This window comes from Haliotis asinina, chromosome 12, assembly GCF_037392515.1.
Source record: "Haliotis asinina isolate JCU_RB_2024 chromosome 12, JCU_Hal_asi_v2, whole genome shotgun sequence".
Taxonomy (NCBI): domain Eukaryota; kingdom Metazoa; phylum Mollusca; class Gastropoda; order Lepetellida; family Haliotidae; genus Haliotis; species Haliotis asinina.
The window spans coordinates 55,898,170-55,921,668 of NC_090291.1; the positions used below are offsets into that span (position 1 = coordinate 55,898,170).

At 39.5% G+C, this 23,499-nt stretch overlaps 2 protein-coding genes across 2 annotated transcripts in view; one reads left to right on the forward strand and one right to left on the reverse strand.

Annotated features, from left to right (window-relative positions):
• LOC137258672 (sodium- and chloride-dependent glycine transporter 1-like) overlaps positions 1-23,499 on the reverse strand; it is a 49,572-nt gene that overhangs the window by 20,895 nt on the left and 5,178 nt on the right. Inside the window, exons 6-7 of the mRNA XM_067796363.1 lie at positions 18,642-18,776; positions 4,625-4,728 (exon numbers count right to left, since the gene is read on the reverse strand). Of these exons, the coding sequence (XP_067652464.1) occupies positions 4,625-4,728; positions 18,642-18,776 (239 nt within the window). The remainder of the gene's footprint in view (positions 1-4,624; positions 4,729-18,641; positions 18,777-23,499) is intronic.
• On the forward strand, positions 12,653-13,797 carry LOC137258622 (uncharacterized). The gene is made up of 2 exons (XM_067796319.1): positions 12,653-12,884; positions 12,980-13,797. Exons 1-2 carry the CDS (start codon positions 12,653-12,655, stop codon positions 13,795-13,797), a joined length of 1,050 nt encoding a protein of 349 aa, XP_067652420.1.

The window sequence follows — 23,499 nt, forward strand, 5'->3', positions numbered from 1 at the left end:
TTGATGTTGCTTTTACAGGCTCCACCATAGACAATGGAGCCGTAATCCAGTTTAGATCTGATGAGTGACCTGTATAAATGTAGGAGGGTTGTTTGGTCTCCTCCCCACTTTGTATTTGAAACGACTTTCAAATCAAGCGCCTTCAGGCATTTGCTTTTTAGGTATTTAATATGTGGCTGAAATGTTTAGTGTGAGTCAAAGATGAGACCAAGGAACTTAGCTTCCTTTACAACTTTGATTGGTGTACCATTTAAAAATAAGTCAGGGTCATTATGAGGTTTGTATTTTCGGCAGAAGTGAATGCAGTTTGTTTTAGACTGAGAAAATTTAAACCCGTTCCCAAGGCATCATTTATGAATTTTGTTGAGACAGATTTGTAACTGTCTCTCAATAGTTCGCATGTTTTTGCCACGACAAGAGATATTAAAGTCATCCACGAAAAGGGAACCATTGATTGAATCTGTTAAAACGTTTGAAAGACTTTATTGTAATACTCAATAAAGTCACACACAAAATACTGCCTTGTGGAACACCCTGATCCTGTTTGTAATGATCAGAGAGGGTAGACCCCACTCGGACTTGAAATTGTCCGTTAAAAACGGTGATATGAAATGAGGCAAAGGACCTCTCGAACCAAGGTCATGTAAATCTTTTAAAATACCATGTTTTCATGTGGTATCATAAGTCTTTTCAAGGTCGAAAAATATAGATACAGCATGCTGGTTATTAACAATAGAATTCTTAATGAAAGATTCCAATCGAACCAAATGGTCAGTAGTGCTTCTATTTTTACGGAAACCACACTGAATGTTAGAAATCAGATTATTGGTCTCCAAATACCACACTAAACGATTATTTACCATTCGCTCCATAGTTTTGCAAACGCAGCTGGTTAATGATATAGGTCGATAATTAGATGCATCTGAATGGTCTTTACCAGGCTTAGGTATAGGAACCACAATAGCATTCCGCCACGAGGGAGGGAATGTTCCTGAAGTCCAAATCTCATCAAATATGTCTAAAAGTACCTCAAGACATGAATCAGGTAAATGCTTCAGGTAATGAATATTATCAGCCCCTGTTGCTGTATCATGAGCTTGGACGAGAGCAGTTTGTAGTTCATGTAGGGAAAATACTTCGTTGTAGTCTTCACCATTGTCAGAGTTGAAATTAATGATTTTCTTTTCTTCTAACTTCTGGTAACTCTGGAATTCAGGAAGATAGTTTGGTGAAGACGAATGCTTAGCTAATGTTTCACCAAGTTTGTTTGCAATATCTGAAGCATCTTCCAAAATGTGATCTCAGTCTTTAAGGTGTTTAACACTTGTTTTGGAACCCTTGCCCTTGATCCTTTGTACCATATTCCACGCCTTTGATATAGGTGTGCGAGAGTTAATCTTGGAGACATGGGCTCTCCATGACTTACGCTTATTTTGATTAAATGTACGTCGAGCTTTAGCTCTGGTTCCTTTAACATTATTCAGATTATGTACTGCTGGATGTTTGCGTAAATATTTTCCCGCCTTCTTCCTGTTTTTCCTAACCTGTTTGCAATCGCCATCAAACCATGGCTTACGAATGTGTGGATGTACAGAGGACTTAGGAATTGTTTCGGTAGCTATAGTATGCAGTGTATCTGAAAACAATTGAATAGGGTCAGCAATATTCCGGAACGTTTCATGTTTGAGTTTCTCAGTACACAATGATGTGAATTTAGATCAGTTAGCCTTTGAAACGTTCCACCTTGATGAACATCAGACTTGTTATTGAGTGAGAAAAGTGAAGGGAAATGGTCACTTCCACATAAATCATCATGAACTGACCATGACAATTCATTCAGAAGATCTGCATCTGTGAGTGTAACGTCCAAGGCAGAATAGCTACTTGTAGCAGGGTGTAAATATGTCTGTGTACCATCATTAAATATGCAGAGACTGTTATTTTTCTCTTGGTATTGATAACATTAGTTCCCCATAAAGGATTATGTCCATTCAATGCAGGGATGGGGAAGCTGAGCATACAGAGCTTGAAGGTCAGATTTCTGGAGGTTTGAAGATTGGGGTATGTAGAGCATAAAGTAAATGCAATGTGTAACGAAACCCGGACTGCAACGGCTTGAGGGTTTGTGGTAAGATCGACAGGGCTGTGTATTATACCCTGCCTCACCAAGATAGAGGAGCCTCCAGTGGCTTTCACTTAAGTTGGTCCTAAGGCCTCTGCAGTTCCACTGGATAAGTGTATTATTCATGTTACAATAGGTGGTAACACAGGCGATCTGTTGCTGGACCGTGGCGAATGACTTTTTTGGCGCACACGGTGGTGAGGAGTGACACCCATATCTTCCAGAAGTTGATATTTATTAAACACTTGTACCGGATTCCGTTGATTCCGATCTGACTTTTTTTGATAGTTCACTGTCTTGCTAGCATTCCTCATAACAGGTGATGGTGAATGAGATTGTGGGCGGGATTGTGATGCTGTTTGCGTGGAAGCAACGGCTTGCATTTCACACGTAGAATACTTCTCAGTATTCACCCAAGTGAGTTCAGTCTGGCATTCAACTGATTTAACAGTATTAGTAGGTTGACGGGTAACAGCTGCAGAGCATGGCACAGTTGTAGTTGGAGTGCTATCATGTGCAACCAAACGTTTAGCTTCTGCAAAAGAAATATTTTTTTTATGTTTCAGTTTCACAACCTGATGTTGCTGTTGCCAGACAGGGCAAGAGTTAGATGAAGCAGCATGATCGCCAGAGCAATTAACGCATTTTCGGTTGTTTGGACAATCTGACATGTCATGTGCGAGCTCTCCACAGCGATGACATTTCTTGCTGTTGGTACAAGATTTAGCACATGACCAAACTTTTGACACGAGTAACACCGAAACGGGTTCGGTATGTACTTATCCACACTAATATTGCAGTAGCCTGCTTTGATGGATGGCGGTGGAACAGGAACAGAAAAGTTGAGCAGATATGCGTTTAACTTTAGAACCTGACCATTTTGTCGGCTTGTAAAACGTTTTACACCTGTTACACCCTGGTCTTTTAGTTCAAAAGCTATTTCATCTTCAGACATGTCTAACAGACAACGCTCTCTGTCTCTGACAATGACCTTAGAACTGTTGAGAGTTTTGTGTGGGGACACAGTAACAGGTACGGACATGAGATGTGTAACAGCTAAGAGTGTAGATGAAATTGCACTCAAGTAATATAAAACCAGATCTCATCTTTTTCATTGACACATCGTCACCAGCAAGTTATACTGGCCTCAGTTGCATCTGTGATTCGCTTTCCTTTGCGACAATAAATCCTCTCTCGGCCATCATTTAAGTACAAACTGAACCTGCTTTCACCTGCGAAGGGCACACAAGACCACTGACGTTGATTCCATCCGCCATGAAGTCTGAAGTGCCTGATCGAGACGTGGTGTTAGTGGTGGACGGACTGCAGGTCGCCTACAGCGGAGTCTGGGTATCCTTAAACGTTGACCGATGCTGCTCCTGGATATCCTTATATTGTTAACATTGAAGTATGTTGTGCGACGATGTAACACAGTGTTAATCATGAACGTTTCATATCGGACCGGTATCACCTGGTAGATTTGCATATTCCACGGAAATATTTGTTTGAAATCTCTGCCACAGTCTACCAAATGTCTGACTCGCATTAAAGCTAACAGCAATCTGCCTCTTAGTTTGACCAGATTCCTCTGGGTCTATTTCCTGCCCGTTTCAGCAGATGTCAAAAACGTCTCAATTTAATTTCAGGCAGGTACCTGAACAGTGAATGACAGTAAAATAGCATCAATACATGTGCATAGCCCTCCACTTTCCATGGATGGAACTACTATCACGATGTTTGCAAATCATTGGCATAAAGTGACAAGTTCCATATTGTATAATTTGGATAAAACATGCCAGAATGTTACTGGGCGTAAGGGAACACAGGCAGGGTATTCCAAAGGTCTTTATCCATACAGTAAAGAAAGTTTGTAAAACATTCAGTTTTACAGTCCATTTGGGTTCAAATGAGATTGACAAAAGATTAAGAAACTGGAAATTGGGATACGTGCACAAAACATAGACAAGGCGCATGGTCCTGAAATCTCTGTAGCCAACGGGATCTGACATCTGACGTTTTTGGGTCGATCTCTTGAAAAAGGTTGTGTATGAAACCACAACACATGCTGGAGACCGCCTTAAACACTGGTGTCACCTCACCTGACTGTGCTTAGTTGCACCTGAATGTGCGGTGTTTATTTTAATTCAAAACAAACACGAAGAGTTTACATCTTTAAGAAAGAGTGGTAACAATAGCTTGTCCGTTTATCAGTGATGCTGTGTATGCTTTCCTTTTTCGGTATAGTTCGTGTTGCGCCCTCTTGGCTCCTCGACCACCAGTGGGTGTCAACGATGTCAAATGCCTTTGGCTCTCCATAAGGAGAATTGAACATTAAATTTCTTGTGCCACAAGATTTGCTCATGTGCGATAGTCATCAGGGCATAAGACTGCAAGCAAGAATGTCAGATATAAGACCTTGAACAAGTTATCAGTATCTAGAAGATTCCTCATGTTGAACTAGTCTGTAAGAAGTAAGACCTTTCGTGGGAATTCATTGATTACCTGAGACAGTTGGTGTTGAACTCGTTGTAGCTTGCCATGGTGATGAGACCCCCCCATGCTGGGCTGAGCGAGTAGAATACCTGGAGACAAGCCTCCAGCCACACCTGCAGCAAAGCAGGCAGTATTTTCCTTGTAATTATACAAAGTGACTTTAAAAGAGGATTCCAATTTCGTTAAGATCATTAAAAGATAGTTGTATTTACCTGACAGTAGCATATGGGTAAACAAATGCACGCCTTTTAAAATTTTCTCAAGGTGATTATCGTTTTAAAGACCCCACGAATATTGAACATGGGAGTAAAATCTCCGCCTCTGATAATACGGGAACAGATGAGTTCAGTTGTACACCAACCTGTGTTGTTCTGATACAAAAAATAAATCACATATTGTGAACATAAATAAACAGTAAAATCGAGTGCAATGTAATCATGTCTATTCAACAAATTTCTGAGCGTGTTTCCGATGAATCACAGGCACTTGATTTTTTAAAATTGATATTTTATTACTGAATCCCTGTTACAGGTAGGGGCAAGGACACAGGAAATTCCTAGTTAAATGGAGGGTTAAAAAATGAGTGGCACGACATCCACAGAGAATAAACTTCATGCTGTTCACATTTCATCAGTAAACATTTGTTTTTCTATTGTCTATGTATGTTTGTTAAATTGCATACTGGAAATTCCCGAGAGAATTAAGCATTAAAGAATGAAATTAAAAAAAAAAACTTTGAAAGAGTGTCAAATCAGTAGTTACACCTTCCCTTACGCCAAATAGAATAAGTTCTGCTCTTAAACCAATATGGTCACAGCTATTAGTTATACAAAGAAGTAACTTAACCCAAAAGCCTTCACTTCATGACACCCTCCGAAAAGATGCAAAATATGTTCTTGTTCCGAATTACAGAAACTGCATAGAGGACTCTCGGTCTTATCAGTTTTAAATAAATATACATTTATTGCAATTATTTCTGTGCTGCAGTCTATATTGAAACCATCGTGATTTTGTTTTTGTGTAGCCTTGAAAGGTTTGAGATAAATGTTTGGCCAATCAAAAGTCTGGAAAGACAGTCTCATTTCAGCTGTCATTTAATGAGTGAGTGAGTGAGTGAGTTAATATTTAACGTCACATCGGCAATATCTCAGCCATATCGTGACGAGAACATTTAATACTGAAATGAAATATATATATCTATTATAAAACCTGTCAACGAAGGACAGTAAAACAACTAGAATATCACAATTTCAATTAAAACTAGCGTGGAAAGTTAAAACTAATAGCACTATTTAGACAATACAATATAAAAACAGGCTATAGATCGCCAACAACAGAAGGTAGATCACCACACTAGCGACCATGGGGACTTACAGTACCTTTGCTTCCTACATGGACCCTAGTTGGATTTACACCATCCCTTCAGCTGCTGGCGATTGTACGAAAATTTAGCCCAAATTAAAAGAACATGAATACTACGATTAAAAACCTGGTAGACTTAAATTTACTGTGAATGTTTGTGGACTTACGTACCCTCTCAGGAGGACAATAATTTTACAATACTTCCACCCCCTTTGAGGGTACAGCCATCAACAATTCAAGTTACTAATCTAAACTACCAATAATTAAAATGCAACTATCTACAGACCATGATAATCAGAATTCATTGATGAAATCAATTTCTTTTAAAAATCCAATAATTAAATGAGCACTAACTGTGTTAAAAAGATCTGACATTGTTTTTACATTAAAATATTTATCCCTTGTGATGGAGAATTCAACACAGTCGAGCAGGATATGCTTGACCGTGGTTCCCTCATCACAAGGGATGCAAAATGGAGGATCCTCACCTTTAAGTAAATATTTATGGGTATATCTTGTGTGACCAATACGACATCGTCTTAAAATAATCTCTTCAAATCTGGACTGACAACCCAAGTAGGTGTAACCAATATACGGTTTTATTTCATGTAATTTATTTGTACCTACTTGGGTGTCCCACTTCTTTTGCATCAGATCACGGATATAAGATCTAATGGTGGCTTTGTAATCAGTGTAAGGAATAAGAAGTGGTGTCACAGATTTGTTGAGTGCTGCCTTGGCAGCAAGATCAGCCATTGTGTTACCAGAAATGCCAACGTGGCTTGGTAACCAACAGAAGACGATGTCGTACTGGCCAGTAGCAAGATCATTATACAATTCAATAATATCAATTAAAAGTGGATGTTTACATGATAAATTTTTAATAGCCTGAAGGCAAGAAAGAGAATCAGAATAGATTATATATTGTTTACGTTTCTGGTGTCTTTGAATATATTTAAGAGCTGTTAATATGGCGTTAGCTTCTGCTGTAAAAATAGAACTGTTATCTGGTAATCTAGAAGATATTGTTCTGGATCCAATGACAGTGGCACAAGCTACTGCGCCACCGTCCTTGGACCCATCTGTAAATAAGGATTTATAATTGCTATATTTATGTTTCAATTGATTATATTCTTGTTTATACTGTAAGTCATTCGTTTCTGATTTTTAAAGTGATGTTAATGTTAGGTCAACTTGGGGCCTAACCAACTGCCAAGGAGGAGAAGAAAGAAGACGGGAAGGAGCTATATGGTCCAGCTCAATGCTAGAAGCAGCAAGAAATGGCTTAATTCTGAGCCCAAGAGGCGGAACAAGGGAAGACTTTTTGTTATACAAATCCTCATAGACAGGATTAAAAACACAATTAAATGCGGGGTTAGACTCATTAGAAGCTAATTTTGTAATGTATTGTAAAGATAGTTTGATACGACGTAAGTTGAGAGAAGGCTCATCAGCTTCGACGTATAGACTGTCGATAGGAGAGGTTCTAAAAGAACCCAGACAAAGTCTTAGGCCTTGGTGGTGCACAGGATCAAGTAGTTTTAGGTTGCTTTGACAAGCGCCACCATAGACGATGGAGCCGTAATCAAGTTTAGATCGGATCAGTGATCTATATAAGTGAAGAAGGGTAGATTGATCCCCTCCCCATTTTGAATGTGAAACAACTTTTAATAAATCGAGTGCCTTCAGGCATTTGGCTTTAAGGGATTTAATATGCGGCAAAAAGGTCAAATGTGAGTCGAAAATAAGTCCCAAGAACTTGGCCTCCTTGACGACTTTGATTGGGGTACCACTGAGAAATAGTTCTGGTTCTTTATGGGGTTTGTATTTACGACAGAAGTGCATACAATTGGTTTTTGATTTAGAAAATTTAAAGCCGTTTTCAAGACACCATTTATCAATTTTGTTTAAACACAGCTGCAGTTGCCGTTCAATAGTATGCATATTCTTACCACGGCAAGAAATATTAAAATCATCCACAAAAAGTGATCCATCTATTGAATCATTTAAAACCTTCGATAAACTGTTGATCTTGACGCTAAAAAGAGTGACAGACAAAATACTGCCTTGTGGAACACCCTGATCCTGATTATAATGATCAGACAGGGTAGAACCCACGCGGACTTGAAATTGCCTGTTATTTAAAAATTTAGCAATGAATTCAGGCAAACGACCTCGCAAACCGAAGTCATGTAAATCCTTCAAAATGCCATGTTTCCAGGTTGTGTCATAAGCTTTTTCAAGATAAAAAAAGATGGACACAGCATGTTGTTTGTTAATTAGTGCGTTTTTAACAAATGATTCCAGTCGCACTGGATCGACAGTGCTTCTATTTTTACGGAAACCACACTGTATATCTGTGATAAGGTTATTTGTTTCCAAGTACCAAACAAGTCGATTATTTATCATACGTTCCATGGTCTTGCAAACACAGCTAGTTAGTGAAATCGGACGATAATTGGACGGATCCGTATGATCACGTCCAGGTTTAGGTATTGGTACTACTATGGCGTCACGCCATGAAGGAGGAAAGTTACCCGATGTCCAAATATCATCAAAAATATTGAGAAGAGTTTCTAGGCAGGATTCTGGTAAGTGCTTCAGGAGTTGATAATGTATGTTATCAGCTCCTGTAGCAGTGTCATGAGCTTGATCAAGAGCAGTATGGAGTTCATGAATAGAAAATGTTTCATTATAATCTTCCCCATTATCAGAATTGAAATTAATAGTTTTCTTTTCTTGTTGTTTTTGATATTGCTGGAATTTTGGTACATAATTTGAAGAGGACGAGTGTTTAGCAAGGGTTTCACCTAGTGTATTAGCAATATCTGATTTATCAGTAAGCAACTGATCTCCATGTTTAAGATGATGGACAGTAGATTTAGTACCTTTACCTTTGATTTTCTGGACCATGTTCCATACCTTGGACATGGGTGTCCGAGAATTTAGTTTGGATACATAATGTTGCCAAGATTGGCGTTTGTTCTGTTTAAAAGTACGCCGTGCTTTAGCATTTAAAATTTTAAATTTATTTAAATTATGCACCATAGGATGGCGACGGAAATAATGTTCTGCTTTTTTCCTTGCCTTCCTAGCTTGTTTGCACTCATCGTTGAACCATGGTTTTCTTATGTGTGGAACTACAGAGGAATTTGGTATACACTCATCAGCTATGGAATTCAATTCATCAGAAAAAAGATTTAATAGCATCAGGAACGTCAATAAAACTTTCAGGTTTAAGTTTTTCAGCACACAGTGTTTCATACAAAGCCCAGTTAGCCTTTTTAAAATTTCGTCTTGATGATGGAGGAACATCGGATGGAGTTACAGCTTTTAACATAGTAGGAAAATGGTCACTTCCACAGAGGTCATCGTGGACTGACCATTCGAATTCATTAAGTAGTTCTGAATTTGTCAATGACAAGTCAAGAGCAGAATAGGTCCCTGTACCAGGGTGTAAATATGTGTTGGAACCATCATTATAAATACATAAATCATTGTCAGAACAAAAGTCCTCCAAGAATTTCCCTTTAGTGTTTGTAGTTACACTACCCCAGAGTGGGTTGTGCCCATTTAAATCTCCCATTATAATACAGGGCTTCGGGAGCTGATCATATAGAGCTTGAATATCAGTTCTGGCAAACGTCGAAGACGGAGAAATATAAAGAGAGCATAGCGTAAACGCTACATGTAACGTAATTCTCACTGCAACAGCCTGCATATTAGTATTAAGTGAAACAGGGCTTTGAATAACGTTTTGTTTGACTAGAATGGATGATCCGCCAGTGGCCCGATCACCCGGAGGTGCAAAACAATGATATGCATTAAACTGACGAAAATTAAATGTATCTGTTTGTTTTAAATATGTCTCTTGGAGACATATCGCTGAAGGTATAAAATCTTGGACTAATAGCTGTAATTCATGTAAATTAGTCCTCAATCCTCTGCAGTTCCACTGTACAATATTATTGGAATAAACTATCTTTTGGGGGGATATATTGGGGATCTACCCCGCACTCTTTTGGAGGGCGACAAGCTATGTGCCCTAGAATGGACGTTTTCAGAAACGTCCATATCTTCAAGAGACCCATATTTATTGTACAATTGATTTTTATTTTGACCCCTTAGGAGCTCTGCTACTGTGTTGTTTTAAAGCATCAGGCTTTGGCTTTGGTTTACTTTTCACCGTTTGCTGACTATCAGATGTTGATTGAGACCTTGAATGTGACTGAGATGATGATGATTTGTGATCAGAAGACGACTTTGAGCTACTAGGGAGTGGTTCCTCAGTCTGCGATGATATAGCAGGGTACAAAAGCTGTGGAGAATCGCAATTTACCCAAGTCAAGGTAGTTTGGCAGCCTGTGGATGATTTTGTTATTTTAGAGCGTGACTCCAATGTTGTTTTTGCTACTGCAGCATAGCTTTCTGGAAGATCAGATCTTTTTACTATATTTTTGGCCTCGGAAAAAGAGATATTTTGAGTGAATTTGATTCTATTAATTTCCATTTGTTCTTTCCAAACAGGACATTGTTTAGAAAATGAGGAATGGTCGCCTGAGCAGTTGGTGCATTTTTTAAAATCACTGGTACAATCTTCTGTTGTGTGTGTCTTCTCACCACAGTGGGCACACACAACGGACAATGTACAAGTATTTACACCATGGCCGTACTTCTGACATTTAAAACACCTGAGCGGGTTAGGAATGTACACGTCAACCTTGATGTTGCAGTAACCAGCCTTCAGTGATTTTGGAGCTGTCGGAGATGAAAAGGAGAACAGATAAGTATTGGTTGGAACACTTTCATTGTTTTTGCGGACTGAAAAGCGTTTGACATCGAGCACACCTTGATCTTTCATTTCAGTCATGATGTCAAGTTCTGTCATGTCAGAAAACAACCGATCACGGTCTCTGATGATTCCTTTGCTCGTGTTTAACGTCTTATGAGCAGATACAGTAACCGGAATTCCAACAAACGATTCTATGCTCATCAAATTGACTGACTGCTGCCGTTTCCCACACTCAACCTGCAGTGCACCTGAACGTAGCCGTTTAATGTTCTTAACTTCCCCGGCAATACCTTGAATACCTTTGGCAACTGCAAACGGGTTCAATTTTAGAGGCGTTTTATCAGCAGATTCGATCACAAGAAAGCGTGGCCAAAACTCAATTGATCTGGACGGTCGAAGGTCATTATCATCAACATCATTTTCAAGAGGACGTTTGGTTTTTTTTGTGGGGATTTCATAAGCCATATTTAGGGTTGAGATTTCATCATCCGAGCTCCCCACCCACCACGGAGTATCACAAGGACAATGCTAATAACAAGCGGATCTCCAGCATGCAGCACCAAGGATACCCGGTTGATATACTCCAGCAGAAAAATTAAAAGATTAATAGTTCCACCAGATTGGCCCATGAGCCACCGCCTTCTGGCATACGACTCTAGGCAAAAACAAACAACATTAAGATCAAAACATTCGCCAAGTCTTTAGACATGTTATAATTTCGTAATTTTCTCACAACAGTAAACAAATGTAGCACAGGGCTTGGCGTGACCAGCCGATTGGTCGAACCGGGCCTATTCGACCACCCGTCTAGGTGAAGTCAGGGCCAAAGTGGTGTATTGAGCAACAGGAACACGATTGCAGGCCCCTATTGCCCTCAACCACCAGGATCCCCTCCTCCGCCGACACAGGCCGCAACCCACGGCAAACGGGTTGGTGGACCAAATATCCCCCCGGGTCCACTATGGGGGTGTCGGCGAGCTCTTAGCGTGACCCAGCACCCACCACGAGGAGGTGGCTCGCCACGGGTGCCGTCATTTAATGAAGCTTTTGGAGAAAAGGTATGTGGCCAAGTCATGTTTTAATCATAATAAGTTTCATAGTGTATACGTTTCAAGTTTAAGTACATGTATATAGTCAATATCTAGTGTATAGGTGTCAGCTTTTATGTGTACAGTTAAATGTATCCATGCACCCACAATCACTCAAATTAACGATAGCCACTCTACTGGGTCAGGCCAGGTTCTGCTTTCACTCTGCACATGCTTCTTTTGTCCTGTCTCAGTTTCTCTGGTCAGCTTGCCACCTACTGTCTGCTAAGTTTTAAAGGTTTGTGTCACACATAGCTTGTTGACAGTCAACACAGATAATTTAAAGAGGTGGATCAGGTCAGGATCTTGGATGTTTTGTGGAACATTTCTGGGGTTTAATGAGTTTATTTCTCAGGTTAGTACATATATTGTATATGTATTTATGGTATTGTATATAGTGTACTCCTTACAGAAGTGTTATATTATTCCTTTCGTGACTAATGTTCCATAACTAAATGCATTTATTGTTCTCCAACTATCAGTACAGTCGGTTGGATAAGTAATTTAATTACTTTTATCCCTACAGGATAAAATATTTTATTTCAGTAATTTCAGGTGTAAGGTTCGATTATATGAACTTAAATTTTCCTTGTATATACCAATGTATGGATTAACGACTATTGCAATGGGACGTAACTCTGTGTGTCGGGCTAAAATGGCTCACAGTTATCCAAGCCCTTGTTCCCTTTCAAGAAAGGGGGATAAATGCATATGGTTTGAATGTCCTCTTTTGAGTGCGCCATTCAGGCAACACACAATTCAATTGCTGAGAGTGAAAGGTTTGATGGTGTCGACATGCCAGGGACTAGAGAGGCGAAGAGAAAGCGCGGAAACGTGACTACAGTGCCAGGACACAAGATAACAGGGAAAAGACGGCATGAAGCAGCCAGAAAATCGAGGCGAGCGACCGAGGACGAGGCGGTGAGAGAGAGCAGGACCGCTGACGCGAGCCGAGACCGCGTGGTTCCGGACGAGGTGAGGCCAGCAGAACCGAACGGGAGTCACGGTGGGGCATTGCCCACAGGCGGTGAGTATATTGACATATCATTTGATCCACACATAGTTGATGCTAATTCGCATTCTTTACAGCAGACAGATATTCCTGTTCCCAAACCCTCACAGCCTTTGCAGCAAATTCCCCGTTAAGTACGCAAACATGGCCACCTCAGATTTTGTCAGCTTCTGGCGGTGATGTACCCGGGTTGACTCAGTGTGGGGTTGATGATCTAGGTGTGAATCTCCCAATCGCGCTCAAGGAGAAAATATGGAAAGGTGAGTACGCCAATCTATCTTTATTGCTGAAATCAGACAGGGAACTGGAGGATTATGCATGTACGTCAGCAGTGTTTGTGAACATGGGAGGTCAACTCGAGCTCAAACCAAAGTCAACAGGTAAAAGGGTGCAGAACATTTTTGAGTGGACGCCAGCATTTACTGTTTACATGAGCATTTACATTCTCGCACACCCGGAGGCTACTCAAGGCATGCTTAAGTACATGAACACCATTAGAACGGCAGCAACTCGACATCCCGGATATGGATGGAGATTATATGATGAGCAAGTTAGGTTACGGCAAGCTAGGTGTCCAGGCAGTCCATGGGGCACCGTCAATGTAGAACTATGGATGCTGTATGTGCAAGATCCCTTAGCGCAGCAAAACCCGAGTTCTACCACACAAAACAGAGGATTGAGTAGACAGTTTCAGCGACCAGGTAATAAAAGGCAGGTCACATGCAACTCCTTCAATTATGCTTCCTGTTTTCGTAGACAATGCAGATTCAAGCATGCATGTTCAAGATGTGGGAACGACAACCATCCAGCCCAGAATTGTCGAGGAAACCAAATCTCAAGATCAATTAACCCTGGGATGGACTCCAATCAAACAAGTGGTTTTAGCGGAAATGGCGAAAAGTTATCCCAAGGAGTGAAACTTATCTAAATTACGTCACTGAATATCAATTACCTATTTACATTAATTATGGCATATGCAGTTGGTCTTTACCAGTCTGAAAGTAACTAGACAAAATTAACACATGGTGTGAATGTATAATCGTGTGATATGAAATGGTGAGGGTAGGTGTGAGATGTGTTGATTTTATTATAACGTATCTTACATACCATTATTAGTATAATCAAGGCTGTGTCTTACTTTTTTAGAATGATCTGCGACTACACGACTGCATGAGAGGTTGTATTCACTCATTGCCACACAGTGGTAACTGTACGTTACAGGACTATATAAGTAATAAACTTTACGCATTTTCCTCAGGTATATGTGTGATATATTTATTGGATATCCTAAATGATTTATATATGTATGAAATCTTTCATGTTGCTAATTATATTTTGAAATGTATTTTGCTAGTGCATTATCAGGGCTAGCTGTATTCCGTGAATATATGGAAAATGTAATACTCTTATATGTATGCCATGTTATGAAGCTATGCTCAAATATGTAGTTACATGTATGTATGTTTTCAGGGTGACTTCAACCGTCCATTTTAACTGGAATAAATGGCTGTCAGCTGTAACCACCAGTAGCGTTGTGTTGTGTGCACCCCTCCACCAACATTAACCCCTACCCGCTACTACAGGTACACGTATATAAAGTAAGATCTATTTGAGCTCACTTGGCAAAACAGGTTCCATTTTAGAAACCTCATTAAGAAACTCGACACTCGATAACATTCTAAAACATTAACATTCACATTACAACATTCAATAGACTCTGTAAAGAATATAAAAGTATTATCACTGTTAACTCAGTTATTTACTCGCCAACATAAATTGACAGAAACTGCCGCGAAATTCCCTACAGCGTGAGGACTCTCAGCTTTCCGCGAGTCAAGCAGGGTCTAGTAAAATTGTGACATCGGCATTAGCATTGTGACGTCACAAGTTTGAACCATTTTGACGTCATACGTCAAGCGGTATTACACTAGTGCAATATTGCCGAAAAAATGTTACACTGCAATATCTTCAACGGGCGAGTAATAAACGTTAAATATTAACTCACTTATTCGAGAGTCATCCTGCAATGTATAATTGACAAAATACCAGTGATAGTTGACAAAATAAAATGCTTAAGTTACGTTCATTATTATCATCACAGTCTTTACATAACTGACGACAGGTCATGAAGTGTTAGCGTGGACGTTTTGTGAGTTGAAGTGGTAATATCAATGTCAGCTTGGGATGTGAAATAAGTATGTTTGTAATGTCGTCGAAATTCAGATCATTTCGAAATAATCATTGACATTAGAAGATCAATAATAACACTTTTCAGGAAGCCCAGCACATTAGCACAGAGTGATTCGATTCCGTGTTCGGCTGGAGTCGCTAGTGGTAACTGAGAAACGTGGATACAGCTTCTTGCAGACAGTCCTAAGGCGATCCTAAAGTAACATAGCACAGATGAACATACACTTTATGCAGTACGACTTATTCTGGTAAAAAAAACATATACAAACAGAAACGGCAGAACCCTTTCTACATCCATTTGAAATGTCTGGTAAAAGCAGAGTCAATTGTGCAGTTGTGACTATACCATGAATATATCCTTGTTTCAGCTGCATTACAGCCGCACAATGTCGTTTGTAAACAAACCGAGTGTGTCCAATCGTGTAACTGTTACCGTGATGACTGCGCATGTGCTTATGAATCACCATGAAAATTGAGTCGTCATAATTGAACGAGAATTGAAACATAATTCCTGAATGAGTCAGGGTGTGGATGCTCCCATACGTAGAAATGAACCTGTATTTGATCACACAACTGTGATAAACTTGCGGATATTACTGTCACTGACCAATAATGTCAACCCCAGGGTCACACATACACATCTAGTACGGAAGGGGGATTCACCTACAAGGGGACTTAAGGGTTCAACAGTCGAGAATCGATTGGCCACGCACCGATTTCTCGAAACAAACTTACAATTAAGTCTTAGTTTTGACTTAAGTTTGAGTTTTTACTCGAATTTGAGTAAACACGGGAATAATCATTTTCCAGTGTGAACTGGCACCCGTGGCGAGCCACCTCCTCGTGGTTGGTGCTGGGTAACGCTAAGTGCTCGCCAACCGCCCGTGTGGATCCGGGGGCATATTTGGTCCACCAACCCGTTTGCCGTGGGTTGCGGCCCTGATACTGTGGGGGAAGGGATCCTGGTGGTTGAGGGCCTGGAACCGTGTTCCTATTGCCCACTTTGGCCCTGACTTCACCTAGACGGGTGGTTGAATGGGCCCGGTTCAACCAATCAGCTGGTCATGCTAAGCCCTGTGCGTGGACTGTGTATGTGACATTGCACAAATTTGATTTTGAATTGTTTTGAATTTCGGTCTTGGCAATACTGTTGATCTGTAACTTTTTGGATTGTGAATTATGATCATGTGAACTTTGCCTAGAGTCTTATGCCAGAATGCGATGGTTCATGTGCCACTAATCTGGTGCATTCGTTATTTATAATTCTTCTGCTAGAGTATATCATCTGAGTATCCTTGGTGGTGCAAGTCGTAGACCCACTTGCGTTTAGCATTGTCCTTGTAGTATTCCGTGGTGGGTGGCGAGCTCAGATGATAAAATCTAACTAACTAAACATGGCTTACGAAACCCCTCGAAAAAGAGCAAGCGTCAACTTGATACTGATCCCGTTGAAACTGACAACAGGCTGCCCAACTCAATTGATTACTGGCCACGTTTTCTCGTCGTTGAGACTTAATGACAAGACACCTTTGAAGTTGAATCCTTTTGCTGTAGCTAAAGGCATACATGGCATCGCCGGTGATGTTAAGAATATTAGGCGATTACGTTCCGGTGCTCTGCTGGTTAAGTGTGCAAAAAGGCAGCAAGCCACCAAGCTTATGAGTACTAAATCTTTTGTCAGCATTCTAATTACGATCTCGGCTCACAAAACATTTAACACGAGCATAGGAATTGTCAGGGACCTTGAACGTTTGTTTGCTGATATGTCAGAACTTGACATCGTGTCGCAGATGAAGGATCAAGGTGTCCTTTATGTCAAACGTTTTACAACCCGTAGAAATGATGCTACCGTAAACACAAATACACATTTGTTCTCTTTCTCTTCTCCAAATGTTCCAAAATCACTAAAAGCAGGATACTGTAACATCAAAGTTGAAATGTACGTTCCAAACCCTCTTCAGCGCTTCAAATGCCAAAGATTCGGCCATGGGGTTAATAACTGTACATTGTCTGTTGTTTGTGCTCATTTTGGTGAAAAGACACATGCAACAGGATATTGTGACAGTAACATTAAGAAATGTACAAACTGCACTGGTGCCCATTCATCATTTTCTTAAGAATGTCCTGTCTGAAAGTATAACATGGAGATCAACAAACTAAAATTCACCCGAAACATTAGTTCTGCAGATGCCAAAAAGCTGGTCTAAAGTTTTGAACCTAAAGAAAGCTATGCTTCCAAAACAAACAAACAAACAAAAAAAACAGATCCTAAGTGGCAGAGCCGTGAAAGGGTCAGACAATAGAATCAAACTGTGCAACAAATATGGTTCACTCGAGGATATGGATGTGTCAGAAAACGTGAACCCCAGGGCACATGGCTTGTCGCCCTCCAAAAAAGCAAGGGGTAGATCCCCAATCAACCCACCGAAAGGATAATGTCTTCCAAACACACAGTACATTGGAACTGTAGAGGATTGAAGACTAATTATAATGAGTTACATCTATTAGTCCAAGATCTGGCACCATCATCATTCTGTCTGTAACATAAACAATACCTAATCTATTCAGACTCTCTTTCTTGTCTTCAAGTGATTAAAAAGTTATCATGAAAACATCCACTTTTAATTGAAATCATTGAATTGTACATGGCTTGGCTGTTGATAGCCTGGATATTTGTATAAAAATATAAGGTTACTATAGATGTCTATGGGAAAACATTTGGTAACCTCAATATAAGTAGTGTCATCTTCCATTTTGATGCAGATGGGACGTCACTCTAAACCAAAAGTCACAGGGACAAAGCGATGCCTATGTCTCTTCCGTATCTTGTCTGACGCGCGCAGTGCGGAGTTCACAGCTGGAATACCCCAAATGTATTTTTTGCCACGGGAGGTGCTTAGAATATCACATCAACATCTTGCGACGTGCCGAGGTTGACATTAGTATCAAAACTGTCATGTGGCCTACTGGGCCAATCCGAAGAGTGGAAATTGTATTGAAATAAAAGTACCTACAGTATGTAAACAGTGATAGTTAGAAATTGCGTGATAATTTCATCTACAGAACAATGGCAAAGTATACACTGGAGTACCAGAGATAATGCCACTACAGTCAGTCAGCAGCCATATAGATTCAGCTTCCAGACAGATCAACACCGGATATTCTGGGTGAAAAGAATGACCTTTACAGACAGATTTCTATGTGTGAAAAACTGTTCCAGAAATTGCTTTACTAAGCTGTTATATTACGGTTATGTTTGAAACGTCTCATTACGCTTGACTTGCAGACTGACTGTAGCATCTTGCACAACGCGCTCCTCTTCCTAATGGTAACAGAATCAGGCTTTCGGAATTGTGAGAGCGTCCTGTAAGTAGGATTTACAAGTTTGTGAGTACTTTGGGCGATGGGTTATAGCTGAATGGTAGTGACTGAGTGGATAGAGGTTATTGCAGCAAACGGGACAGTAGCATCACTTCAGCTCCTGATTAGACTTAATTCGATTAGTATTACAAGGACAAGATCAAGCCATACTCGTCTTAAGTAGACACTCTAGTAGAACTTCATTATGTGTGTGCCACTCACCTGTATTTCCAGCAGTTTGCTGAAGTCAGGAGTAAGGTAGAACATGGCACCTGAAGGTCCTCCAGGTAACGTCAAGCCACGGACCAGCAGGATGGTGAGGATGATGTAGGGAAGTGTGGCAGTCACGTAGACAACCTGTCAGAGATAAAACATTATACCTGTCAGTCTGTATTCCAAGGAACCAACATGTTTCAAACTACACACAACATATCTCTAAACTTATTCTAAGACATGTGCCCTGTACATGCAAGTTTTATATCAGTACTCTGCAAACATTATACATATCACAACTGTATTCTAAAATAAGTTCCCATGTTAAATATGGAGCTCGAAAGAAACTACGATTATTGCATATACGTAAACAGTAAAGTCTACAGACTATAGATAGGGAATTGATACCAGACATAACCCTACCTACCTACCTACCCAGCAAAAGAACATTGCAAAATTCAACACGACGAAAGGAGATGTGAAATAAATATGACGTAATGCTTGGTCCACACGGCAGACGCTTGTTGATAATCCACTATTCAATAAACACTGTACACATCATTTCGTTGATTTGAGAAAGTGGTAAGCACATGGTTGCTGGGAGACAATGTTCGTGAAAACGGGCTTATCGATGATTCACTGGCAAAGCTCCAATCTCCTACATTATATCAGAATAACATGTGCCAAGCGTGATTTTGACGGGGTGGCCGCAGTTGTTTTGAAACACCGTCATATGACATAATAATATTGATGTCAGTCTATATTTTAAGCAACCCGTCCCCTTCACACTATACTCACACTCACACTGTAGAATCACTACACATCCTGTATTAACTTCACACATCACACCCACTATAAACTGTAGATTTGTCTCGGACGCCCACTGCATGATATACTGTTAGCCCTTTCCCTGTACCTCAGTCACATATAGAACTAAGATAGAAACCATGAGTATTGCATGTATACATTACATAAAGTATGGAATTGGCACCAGATATAACCCTTAACCTCACCCAGGTAGAGTACCAGTGAGTGAGTTAATATTTAACGTCACATTGGCAATATTTCAGCCATATCGTGACGGGAACATAACACTGAAATGGAATATATTTGTATTATAAAAACCTGCCAACAAAGGACAGTAGTGACTGATTGAGTCAAGATTTAACGTCACATTGGCTATATCTCAGCCATATCGTGACGAGAACATTTAACATTTAAACGGAATCTATGCATATGTTAAAACTCTGTCGACAAAGGACAGTAAAATAACTACAACATCACAGATATACAAGTACAACTAGTAATTAAATATAACACATTTTAGCTAGAAGGGACAACACAATATAAAAATAGGCTATAAATCGCCAACAGCTGAAGGTAGATCACCATACTAGGGACCATGGGGACTTACAGTACCTTTGCTACCTGCATGGACCCTAGCTGGATTTACATCTTCCCCTCAGCAATTTGGGAAATCTAGCCATACAGTAAAAAAACACTTATTCTACGATTAAAAACCTGGAAATTTTGAATTTACTTTGAATGTTTGTGGACTTACGTACCCTCTCAGGAGGACAATAATTTTACAATACTTCAACCCCCTATTAGGGTACAGCCACTAAAAATGCAAGTCACAAATCTAAATTACCAATAATTAAAGTACATCTATTTATAGAACATATTATTCAAAAATTCAATAAAAAATCAATTTCTTTTGAAAAAAAATATAATTAAGTGAGAATTAACGTTTGTAAAAAGATCCTTAACAGTTTTCACATTGAAATAGAATTCAACACAGTCAAGCAGAATATGCTTGACCGTGACTCTCTCACCACAAGGGATACAAAATGGAGGATCCTCACCGTTTAACAGGTACTTATGGGTATATCTTGTATGGCCAATACGACATCGTCGCATGATTACCTCCTCAAATCTGGACTGACAACCCAAGTAGGTGTAACCAATATACGGTCTTATTTCATGTAATTTATTGATTCCTACTTGAGTGTCCCACTTCTGCATCAGGTCACGGATATACGTTCTAATGCAAGCTTTGTAATCTGAATATGGAAGAAGAAGTGGTGTCACAGATTTGCTGAGTACTGCTTTAGCAGCAAGATCGGCCATCAGATTCCCATACATACCAACGTGACTGGGTAACCAACAAAAGACGATGTCGCATTGGCCAGTAGCAAGATCATTATACAATTCAATAATTTCTATTAAAAGTGGATGTTTAGATAATACATTTTTATTCGTCCGAAGACAAGAAAGAGAGTCTGAATAGATTATATATTGTTTATGTTTAGAGTGTCTTTGAATATATTTAAGAGCCGTTAATATAGCGTCATCACATTCCCAGAAATGCCTACGTGACTGGGTAACCAACAAAAGACGATGTCATATTGGCCAGTAGCAAGAGTATTATACAGTTCAATAATTTCAATTAAAAGTGGATGTTTACAAGAAATATTTTTAATAGCCTGAAGGCAAGAAAGAGAGTGCGAATATATTATAAACTGTTTACGTTTAGGGTGTCTTTGAATATATTTAAGAGCTGTTAATATGGCGTTAGCTTCTGCTGTAGAAATAGAACTATTGTCTGGTAATCTAGAAGCTATTGTTCTGGATCCAATGACAGTGGGCCCCACCGTCCTTGGACCCATCTGTAAATAAGGATTTGTAATTGTGATATTTATGTTTCAATTGATTATATTCTTGTTTATACTGTAACTCATTCGTTTCTGCTTTTTTAAATGTAGTTAATATTAGGTCAACCTGTGGTCTAACCAACTGCCAAGGGGGAGAAGAAAGCAGACGGGAAGGAGCTATATTGTCCAGCTCAATACCAGCATCAGCAATAAACGGTTTTATTCTGAGCCCAAGAGGTGGAACAAGAGAAGACGTTTTGCTAACAAATCGTCATAAAGAGGATTGAAGACACAGTTATATGCAGGATTAGATTTGTTAGAGTATAGTTTTGTGATATATTGTAAAGACAATTTGATACGGCGTTGTGTAAGAGATGGTTCATCGGCCTCAACGTAAAGACTGTCAATAGGTGAAGTTCGGAAAGACCCAAGACAAAGTCTCAGACCTTGATGGTGGACAGAATCAAGAAGTTTAAGGTTGCTTTTGCAGGCTCCACCATAGACGATGAAGCCATAATCAAGTTTACAACGTACGAGTGATCGATATAGATGGAGAAGGGTAGCTTGATCCCCTCTCCATTTACAATTTGACACCACTTTCAATAAGTGCTTTGAGGCATTTAGTTTAAAGTGTTTTAATATGCGGTAAAAACGTGAAGTGTGAATCAAAGATTAGACCCAAGAACTTAGCTTCCTTCACAACTATAATCGGCGTGCCATCTAGAGACAGTTCAGGGTCTTTATGTGGTTTGTATTTTCGACAAAAATATATGCATTTTGATTTAGAAAATTTAAAGCCGTTTTCAAGACACCAATTATATATCTTGTTTAAACACAACTGCCGTTCAGTGGTATGCATATTTTTACCACGACAAGAAATATTAAAATCATCCAAAAAAAACCCCCCAATTTATCAATTGAATCGTTTAAAACTTTAGATAAACTGTCGATCTTGATGCTAAAAAAGTGACAGACAAAATACTGCCTTGTGGAACACCCTGATACTGATTGTAATGATCAGACAGGGTAGAACCCACACGGACCTGGAACTGTCTGTTGTTTAAAAACTTGGCAATAAATTCAGGCAAACGGCCTGGCAACCAGAAGTCATGTAAGTCTCTTAAAATGCCATATTTCCAGGTAGTGTCATATGCTTTTTCAAGATCAAAAAAGATAGACAAAGCATGTTGTTTATTAACAAATGATTCCAGTCGCACGAGGTGATCAAAAGTACTGAAATGATTCTAAACGCACTAAGAGATCGACAATACTTCTGTTTTTCCGGAAACCACATTGTATATCTGTTATATGGTTATTTGTTTCCAAGTACCAAACAAGTCGATTATTTCTCATGCGTTCCATGGTCTTGCAAACACAGCTAGTTAATGAAATCGGACGATAATTGGATGGATCCGTATGATCACGTCCAGTCTTAGGTATAGGCACTACTATGGCGTCACGCCATGAAGAAGTAATTTTCCCGGAAGTCCAAATATCATCAAAAATTTATAAGAGCGTCTCTAAACAGGATTCTGGTAAGTGCTTCAGGAGTTGATAATGTATGTTATCAGCTCCTGTAGCAGTGTCATGAGCTTGATCAAGAGCACTATGGAGTTCATGAATAGAAAACGTTTCATTATAATCTTCCCCATTATCAGAATTGAAATTAATAGTTTTCTTTTCTTCTTGTTCTTGATATTGCTGAAATTTAGGTACATAATTAGAAGAGGAAGAATGTTTAGCCAGAGTTTCACCCAGTTTATTAGCAATATCTGATTTATCGGTAGGTAATTGATCTCCATGTTTAAGATGATGGGCAGCAGATTTAGTACCTTTACCTCTAATTTTCTGGACCACGTTCCATACCTTGGACATGGGTGTCCGAGAATTTATGTTGGATACATAATTTTACCAAGATTGACGTTTGTTCTGTTTAAAAGCACGCCGCGTTAGCATTTAAAATTTTAAACTTATTGAAATTATGAACAATGGGATGGCGACGGAAATAATGTTCTGCTTTTTTCCTAGCCTTCTTAGCTTGTTTGCTTTCATCGGTGAACCATGGTTTTCGAATATGTGGAACTACAGAGGAATTTGGTATACACTCATCAGCTATGGAATTCAGTTCATCAGAAAAAAAAACATTCAATAACATCTGGAACGTCAATAAAACGTTCAGGTTTACGTTTCTCCGCACACAGTGTTTCATATAA

What these genes read in the sequence shown, in the direction of transcription:
- LOC137258622 (XM_067796319.1), top strand. Translation starts at nt 12,653, where the DNA reads ATGCCAGGGACTAGAGAGGCGAAGAGAAAGCGCGGAAACGTGACTACA. An exon ending in TGGGGCATTGCCCACAGGCG is followed by an intron (nt 12,885 to 12,979) that starts GTGAGTATATTG and finishes AAACCCTCACAG; the next exon opens with CCTTTGCAGCAAATTCCCCG.